The 9,318-nt window shown below is 55.5% G+C and overlaps 1 protein-coding gene across 1 annotated transcript; it reads right to left on the reverse strand.

Annotated features, from left to right (window-relative positions):
* Positions 1-7,162: 7,162 nt before the first annotated feature.
* Positions 7,163-7,618, reverse strand: LOC120669397. The gene has a single exon (XM_039949157.1). The coding sequence runs from the start codon at positions 7,616-7,618 to the stop codon at positions 7,163-7,165; it is 456 nt and encodes a 151-aa protein (XP_039805091.1).
* Between the last annotated feature and the right edge of the window lie 1,700 nt (positions 7,619-9,318).

Below are 9,318 nucleotides of genomic sequence, written 5' to 3' on the forward strand. Positions count from 1 at the left end.
TAAAACATGAACAGAAAATAAATATGTGCATGTAAAGAAAGTTGTAGATCTTATTTCAAGGATTCCAAAACATTTAGATTTGCATTTTTCTGATTTTTCTACGAATTTCTAGGAATTTTCAAAGTTTGCTATTTTGAGTTCATGGCGTTTTTGCACTTCGCCCCCTGGACTTTTGGCTTCTTCTCCGGGGAGACCCCTGGCCGCAGAACAGAGGAAGGCCGGCAGCGCCATTTCCAGCGCACAGGGTCGCCGGAGGTGGGGGATTCGTAGGGGAAAAGAGAGAGGGGAACCAGAGCTACCTTTGGAGGGGATTAGGGCTCGCGGACGTGGACCGTGGTGGGCTCGCCGCGAAGAGGGGTGGACGGCGGCGGACTGAACCGGCGGCGGCAGCGTTCCAGAGGGAAAAGGAGGGGGTGGCCGGGTGCAGGAGGTTCAGGGTGGCGATGTGGAGCTGGCTGAGGGGTCTGTGGGGCGCGAGAAAGAGCGGAAGAGGGAGCTCCGCGGGAGCCTAGGGATGGGCGGCGCAAATGGCGGGCGGCGGCGGCTCTGGACGCCGCGGAGGGCTCGGCTCGGCGCGTGGAGCAGGGAGGGGAGTAGAGGGGGAGGGAGAAGGCCCGTTTGCGAAGCAAGGGAAGGGAGGAGAGAGGGCAGAGGGCGCAAGCGGGCTGGGTATTGGTGCACGGCAAGGCTCGGCTCGTTCGTCGCCGTGGCACGCCGACGGCAGTCCTCGGCGTGTGCGCAGGGAGGGAGTGCCGCGTGGAGAGGCCGAGAAGCATCGGGAGCAGCCAGGGACAGGGCGTGGTGAGAGCATGGCGCGTGGCCGGCGGCCTTGACTCGACGGCGACCTCGGCTCGGCAGAAAACAGGCGAGGGAAGAGAGAACAGAGAGGGTAGAGAGAAAGAGAGAGAGAGAGAGAGAAATTAAATTGATTCGAAATTCAAATTTTTCTCAAGGATTCCTTTTGAAACATAGAAAACTCTAAATACGAAAGTTGTAGAGAATTTAAAAACCTACAACTTTTATTTCAGGAACAAGTTTAATCGAGCAAAGGTTTAAAAGTTATTTTAAATTTTCGAAAACTACAAATCAAAACACTAATCATTTCATGTAATTTTTATCATTTGTACCCCTAGAGTTCAACTAGACATTTACAAATCTTTTCATGGTGAACATGTCTATTCATTTTCATATGCCTATTTGCATTGGTGTGAAAGTTATTTGAGGTTCCTGACCTAGGCACACATACACATATACATATGCATTTGTTTCGATGTTTCTTGGTTAAGGTACATGATTTGGTGCTAATGACCCTGGTTTAGCTAATGAAACACCTGGGATGTTACAGTCGGACACCCACGCACAAACGGACAAGTTGAGAGAGCTAACAGCCTAATCCTCCAATGGCTCAAACCGTGAATTTTTGACATGCTCAAAAAATTCGCGGGTCGTTGGGTGGAAGAGCCGCCGGCAGTGCTCTGGAGCTTGCGAACCACACCTAACCGATCCATGGGACTAACACCTTTCTTCCTAACATACGATTCCGAAGCCGTGCTCCCTTCTGATCTGGACTACGGTGCACCGAGAGTCAAAGTGTTTGACCCAGAAATGGCAGCCGAAGCCCAGAGGGACGCCATGGAAGTTGTAGAGGAAGCAAGGCTGGCAATGTTGCACCGATCAGCCCGTTACCAACAAACTCTACGCAGGTACCACGAGAGGCGCATACGGGAGTGGACGCTGCAGGTCGGAGATTTGGTTTTGCGACGAGTAATGTCGACGAAGGACAAGCACAAGCTCTCGCCACCATGGGAAGGACCCTACAGCATCGCAGAGGTGATACGACCAGGCACCTACAAGTTAAAAGACTCCGACAGTAACATTCTGACCAACTCTTGGAACATAGAACAGTTATGGCGTTACTTCCCGTAAGAGCACCAGCGGCTCAGTCCGAGTGCTCCGACCCGGCCACTTCCGGCTCGGAGCACTCGGGGCCCCGACACCTGTCGATTTATTTTTCTCCCCGCACAGCACAGTGCACTCAACCGACGTCCCGACCCGGCCGTTCCCGGCTCGGAATCACTCGGGGGCCGGACACCTGCATTTTTAACTACTCACAGCACACAAACTCTCTGGTTTCCAGCACCCCGACTGTCGGATTGCTATTCCGGCCAGTCCACCAGAGGTGTACCCGGCGGTAGAGTTTCAGGAGGGGGATCTCAGGACCAAGAGCTCGATGATAACATGAAGACGCATGGACTCAGACAGGTTCAGGCCGCGATGTGCGTAATACCCTATTTCTTGTGTTCTGCGTTGTATTAGGGTTTGTGGAATGCTGCGAAAAGGAAGAGTCTCTCTATGGGTCGGCCTACGTCTCCTTTATATAGACTAGGAGCCGTAGGGGTACAAGGAATGATATGCTCGGGTTGTTTTACAAAGGAGGAGGTCGATTAAGATCCCTAGATATCCAGGCTTCTAGCTGGAGCCTTTCATCATAATCCACTGGGGATCCCATCTGCGCACAGCCGAGTCCTGCACGCCGAGTAGTCATAGCTGAGTCACCGAGCAGGGTAGTCTTCCCGGATTCGAGGACCCCACTCAGCAGGGAGGTACATAGATCTACCTCCGTCAAACCCCAGAGCACCGGAGGGCCAAGTTGAACCTCGTCATACTTGAACGATGTCCTTCGGTGCTCATTTAAGAATGTCCGTCGTTGTTGTAGATCCAGAACGGGATGCGCCCCTGGGCGCACCCGTTGGGTGTAGCCCCCGAGCCTCAGAAGGTTTCGGAGAAGCTTTTCGAGGGTCAAAGAAATGATCTTTAACTCTTGACTGTCCGAATGCTTGAGTGTCCAGCCAATATCCTTGTTACACTGATCCCCTGAGGGTATCAGCCTTTAGCCACCTTAAGGTTGCCACGGTGACCGAACCTAACTCGGTTACCCAGACCCTAAAGCCCTAGGTTAAGTCTCTGAGACTTTCCGAGTAGTCCAAACGTCTGGGCCCTGAGGCCTTAGCTGAGTCACGGAGACTCACCGAGTAGTCATGGTGTCTGGGCCCTGAGGCCCTGGCTGGGTCACGGAGACACGCCGGGTCGAAGGTGGCGCCCAGCCCTCGAGCAGGGTTACTGGAGGAGTCACGGAGACGCGCCGGGTTGTCACGGCATCTGGGCCCTAAGGCCCTGGCTGGGTCACGGAGACACGCCGGGTCGTAGGTGGCGCTCAGCCCCCAATCAGGGTCACTAGCGGAGTCACGGATACACGCCGGGCCGTCACGGCGTCCGGGCCCTGAGGCCCTGGCTGGGTCACGGAGACACGCCGGGTCGTAGGTGGCGCCCAGCCCCCGAGCAGGGTCAATGGTGGAGTTGCGGAGATGCGCCGGGTCGTCACGGTGTCCGGGCCCTGAGGCCCTGTGTAACACCCGGTTTATAAAAGGACATAAATCGAGCAATCATATACATGCCAGGATCAAGTCACACGTATATACAACAGAATGAACAGTATATCACAGCGCATATCACGTAAAAAGATATAATAAAGTGAGTACGAATGTTATTTATTACATTAATGACAAAAATGTCTGATACAGCGGAAGCGAAGTACAAAATACGATAAAAACTCTCCGAAGCTGAGCAGGGCGCCACAGGGACGTCGACTGGCAGACGAACGCCTACAAGTCCTCGTAGTCCTGGTAGCGCTGAGCGAACTCCCTCGCGTCGGCAGGAACTGAGCAGCAGTAGAGTGTCCCAAGAGGAAAAAGAGTAGAGTAGGCAAGAGTGAGTACACAACTTGTACTCAACAAGTATAACACAAACTATGAGGCTCTAAGGTTGGCTGACTCAACTGCATTAGCTTTTAAGTGTTGGCAAAATTTTATTAAAGCTATTTACTACAAGTTGATGAATTACCATTAACCCAGTTACATAATAATTAATCAAAATTAATCTTGTTACTACTGAGAACCAAACCGAAACCACCAAGGTAACCCCGAGAGGCACCTCCCTCGTCGGAAGGAGATAACCCCCCTAATCAAAAGGAGGATCTGGGCCGCTCATGACCGTGAGCACGGCTAGTATACCAGTTTTACACACTGCAGAGGTTGCACATCTTTACCCACAAGTCGTGAGCTACGCTAGTTGTTCATCACACTTCCTTAGGTGAGATGACTAGCAAACTCACTACGAGGCCTTTACAAAGAATCTCGTTGGTAGGGAATAACCGCGAGGGTTGGATCAGCGACTATGGAGCAGGTCTAGTGGGCGTCAAGAATACCACAGATGAGGCCACTCAGTACGAGGGACATAGAAGCTTACCACCCTTGCCCCGCAGGTAAGTTACTCCAAACCAAAAAGACCTAATTATTACGCCAAGACCGTCCCATTCCAGCCTTGTGGTAGCGCTGTTGTCCCAGGTTGTCGCTCTATGAACCGGTCCTTATGGAGAGTGGCCAACCAGGCAGTAAGCACCGTGCTGGCCCCCTAAACCATGTTTCTAACGAAACCAATTTTAACGAGAAGTGAGCCACTCAAGCCACACAGAGGGCCACTCTCAGAATTAAGTTGCATATACCATTAGTCAAATTAATTAAAAAGGACCAAGTGTGTTATAGCGCGGCACCTAGCACAACTAACCAAAATGCAACCCAAGGTAATTATATATAAAGGATAAATGTGGCTAGGAAAGTCCTTATAGGCATACAATATTAAAATGCAGTATGAAAGTGTATTTAAAGTGATAGGTGGTGTTCATGTTATACTTGCCTTCCTCGTACTGCTCCTGCTGCTGCTCAAACTGGTCGGAAGACAGCTGCTCCGGGTACTGGTACTGGGGCTCCTCAACTGGATCAGCGTCTACTCACGAACACATGGCCAAAACAAGGCACAACAATAAGCATACAAGTAAACACTAACAAAAGCTAGGAAACAGTACATCAATACATAAAAACAGCACACTAAACTAGTCTAAAACTATTCTACGCATTATAACGATCGCGTGGACATAAAGAACGCCTAAAACGGAGCTAAAACACAAAATCTAGGCCTAAAACAAGGTTCAGGAACTAAACTGCAAGAAAACTAAGGTTCCAGGGGGATTTTCTACAAAAACCGAGGGCCTAAACGTAATTAACCATTAAATCTAAGGGCTAGCGTGCAAAAACAGCAGGCCTGGATGGCGGGTTCGATTTCTACAAAGCTCAGGGGCTAAAACATAAAATCAGGGGCAGATTTGGAAATACTTTTGAACTACCAGGGACGGCGGGTTCATTTCAGAGAACTACGGGGTCTCTTTAGCAAAGATCCATGGGTGAAGTGGTACGGGTGGATCTGATCCATTGGATCGAGATCGGAGGGCTCAGAACGAAGGGGTACGGCTTCTAATCCTACGCGTTTACTTCGGATCTGACGGCGGGGACAGGCTGGGCGCGCGGGCGGCGGAACTCGCCGGACTTGAGTCCCCGCGGCGGCGCCTCACCGGGAACTCACCGGAGAGGGCGGTCTAGGCGCTACTGGGGGTCCTTTGGCCTAGGGTTTGGTGCAAAAAAATGAAAATCTCGACATGCGTAACTCACTAGGGCACTCAGGGGAGTGGTATGGGGCTGGGAAGGAGGTCCTCGCCGGCAAGGGCGGCTCAGCGCGGCCGGAGTTCACCGGTGTGAGGCGAGTAGGCTATTCTGGGCACGGGTCAGGGCCTAAGAGCTAACGCAAAAAGGATCCGTGGCTCGGGAAGTGCTCACCGGGGCCCGAAACCGGGTAGGGCGGCCGTGCAGGGGCGGCGGCGTCGATGGCGAGCGGCGGCGCGCGGACGGAGATCGAGGAGGAGGCGATGCGATGGTGCTCCGAGCCTGCTGATCTACCCAATTGATCTGTACGGGTTCTGCGGTGGTGTTGCAGGGGTCAGGAAGGAGCGAAACAAGCCGGCGGCGTGAAAACAAGATGGCGGTGGAATTCACCTGCGGTGGCGTCCGAGCGGAAAACCTGGCGAGGTGCGGAATGGAGTCGAAGGCTGCGGGCTCGGGAAGATGCCAGGGCACGGGGCGGAGCCGCTGCACGGCTCTGCGGAGGCTTGAAGGTGGCGGAGCGGCGAGTCCACGGCGGCGCGGGGCTCTGTTCCGGCGCGGAGGTCGCGGGGTTGGCACTAGGGCGTTGGGGTGGTTGCTGTGTGGCGAGGATAGGTTTGAAGGGGGGTGCGGGCACTAATTAAAGGCCGGCGGGGATCCTGGGGAGGCGTGCCCAGGGGATGGTCTCGTGCGGGATCAGCGGCGGTCGTTGCGCGAGCGCGTCGCGGGGAAAGCGGGAGGTGAGGGATGACATGCGGGCCCGGCCTGTCAGTGAAGGGGGGCGCGCGCTGGCTGGGCCGGCTCGGGCTGGACGAGGCATGGCGGGGGTGTTAGAAGCGGGCCGCGGCGTGGGTTGTGGGCCACGGGGTGTGGGCCGCGCAGGGAGGTGGCCTGGGCTGCTGCGCGTGAGCAGGCCCGGGAAAAGGAGGTGAGCTGGGCTTCTGGGCCGCGGGAAAGGGAAAAGAGGAGGGATGGGCCGGCCGGGTTTCCTTGGGCTGGGCTTTGGTTTTCTAGTCCCTTCTTCTTTTCTATTCTATTTTCCTATTTCTAGTTCTAACTCAAACTTGAATGCAACAAACAAATAAAACAATGCACCAGCATGAATGCAACAAACATTTTTAAGCCTAGAGAAATGTTTAATTACTTATGAAACAAAATTGGATTAAATGCAAGACTAGTCACAATAAACCTTAGAAAATTAAATAAAGCCAATTAAATTGATTATAAAATGCTGAAAAATTAAACTAGGGTGTTACACCCTGGCTGGGTCACGGAGACACACCAGGTCGTAGGTGGTGCCCAGCCCCCGAGCAGGGTCACTGGCGGAGTCACAGAGACGCGCCGGGTCATCACGGCGTCTGGGCCCTAAGGCCCTGGCTGGGTCACGGAGACACGCCGGGTCGTAGGTGGCGCCCAGCCCCCGAGCAGGGTCACTTGCTGAGTCGCAGAGACGCGCGGGGTCGTCACGGCGTCCGGGCCCTGAGGCCCTGGCTGGGTCACGGAGACACGCCGGGTAGTTTCCAGGAATATTCGAAGCATATTCGCATTAAGGTGAAAATCCAACCGTTACTTCTCTGCGCGGATCTATCGCGGCTGACAGGGGAGCGAGGTTGTCAAAGGCAATGGTAAAAAGAAAGGTGAACCCCCTTTGGAGCTGGCATCTTCAGGAGAAGATACGTGTGGTTGGGGATCACCATGAACTTGACGAGAGAGGATCTTCCCAGAATGGCGTGGTAGGAGGTCTCGAACTTGGTGACCTCGAAGTTGACGTATTCGGTGCGGTAGTTGTCGCGGGTGCCGAAGGTGACCGGCAGAGTGGCCCGACCGACCGGAGTCGACCCGGCTCCGGGGATGGTGCCGTAGAAGGCCTGATCGGATGGGACCAGCGAAGTCATGTCGTAGCCCATGCTCTCCAACGTGCTGGCGAAGATAATGTCGAGGGCGCTGCCACCGTCGACGAGTACTTTGGCCAAGCGGACCTGGATCACCACCGGGCTAACCACGAGGGGGTAGGCACCCGGCCTAGGTAGGTGTACCCAGTGGTCGCGGCGGTCGAAGGTGATCAGCATCTCCGACCACCGGAGCGGTTCAACCGGGTGTTTGAACACCAGGTTGACTTCACGATCATCTAGCTTGAGCTAGCGCCGGCATGATGGCTTGCTGGGGCCGCCGTATATGAAGTTGACGGCCCTGTCTTCTTCCTGGAAGTTCCCTGGGGAATCTTCCCTCTGCTCGTCGTCGTCTCGCCTGAGCGAGTTGCGCCTCCGTGGGCGCGCCCGGGTGGTTCTGGAACCACCCGGCCTGTCGCGGTCGTCGCGGCGGGGTCGCTTGGGGTCGTCGTCCGTGATGACGCCATTGGAGAGTGCTCGGCACTCCCGGGCGGTGTGGTTTGCGTCCTTGTGCCAAGGACACTTGCCACCGAGGAGCCGATCCAGGTCCGCTTGGTTGAGGGTGGAGCAGAACTGGGACCTTTTGGCGACGGCGACGGTGTTCTCGGGGACACGCTTGCGGTCCCGGTTCTTGGATGACTCGGCGCGGTCGTGCTTCTTCCCATGACGAGGTGGGCGATCATCACGTCGGTGTTCCGAGCAATTGTCCCGCTGAGGGGGACGCTCCGAAGAGTCGTTCTGGGTCTTGTGCCGGCGGTGAGCTCGCTCGGCATCTTCCATGTCGGCGTGCTTGTTGACGACCAACATCATGTCGTCCACGGTCTTGGGGTTGCTCTCGAACATCTTCCTCCATAGTTCGATGTTATGGAGACCTTCATTGAAGTGGTAGATAACGTCCCTGTCATCAGCTTCCGTAATGGTATTACGGTTAGAAAAATACCACTTGATGTAGTCACGGAGGGACTCGTCCGGTTGCTGTTTGACGCTGGCCAGATCCCATCTGGTTTTTGGACCCGAGCAGGATGCCTGGTAGTATTGGACGAAGACGTTGCAGAGATCCTGCCAGCTGTTGATGGAGCCGGCAGGGAGCGCTTCGAGCCAGTTGAGGGCGTGGCGACCCATCATGACTGGGAAGTAGGCAGCCATGATGTCGTTGTCGCCGTGAGCAGCTCGGACGGCGATGGAGTAGGTGCGCAGCCACGTCTTGGGGTCCGACTCGCCGTCGTACTTCTCGATCCCGGTTGGCTTGAAGGTGGCGGGCCATTGAATGGCCCGGAGCTGGCTAGAGAAGGCGGAGAAGCCGTCGAGGTCGTTGCCGGGCTCGTAGTTGCGGCGGGGTCGTCGTGGGTGGTTGTCGCCTCGGCGGCCGCGGTTCTGGTGGTCGGCGTCGGAGGCGCCGTGTTCCTTGTCGTATTGGCGACGTCGCTTGAGCTCGGTGGCGTCGCGTTGGCGGTGATGGTTGTTGATGCGCTGACGCAGGTCTTGCTGGTTGAGCTGGAGACGGAGGTCGTTCTGGTTGAGCTCTCCATCGTCGCCATGGGGTCGTATCGAGTGGTGGCTCGACTGGCGGCCACGTGAGGCAAGCGCGAGCCTTGACGATCTCAGGGGTCTCCTAAAGACCCTCGAGCACCTGGAACACCGCAGCGAGGTTGGCCAACGGCGTGGCGAAGACGTCTTGGCCGTTGTAGTCGAGGACGAAGTCGGCGTCGAGGTTGCGGGGCCGGATCGGTGAGCGCCGGTTCCTGGGGTTACGACGGTCGACGTTCTCCAGGTCGCGGTTGGCCCGATCAATGGCCTCGTCGTTGCGCTCCATGTCGGCGCGGACCTCGTTGCGGTGGAGTCGTTGCGCCTTCTCCTCGTCGGTGTCGTTCTCACGAGTG

Source organism: Panicum virgatum, chromosome 4N (genome assembly GCF_016808335.1).
Source record: "Panicum virgatum strain AP13 chromosome 4N, P.virgatum_v5, whole genome shotgun sequence".
Classification (NCBI taxonomy): Eukaryota; Viridiplantae; Streptophyta; class Magnoliopsida; order Poales; family Poaceae; genus Panicum; species Panicum virgatum.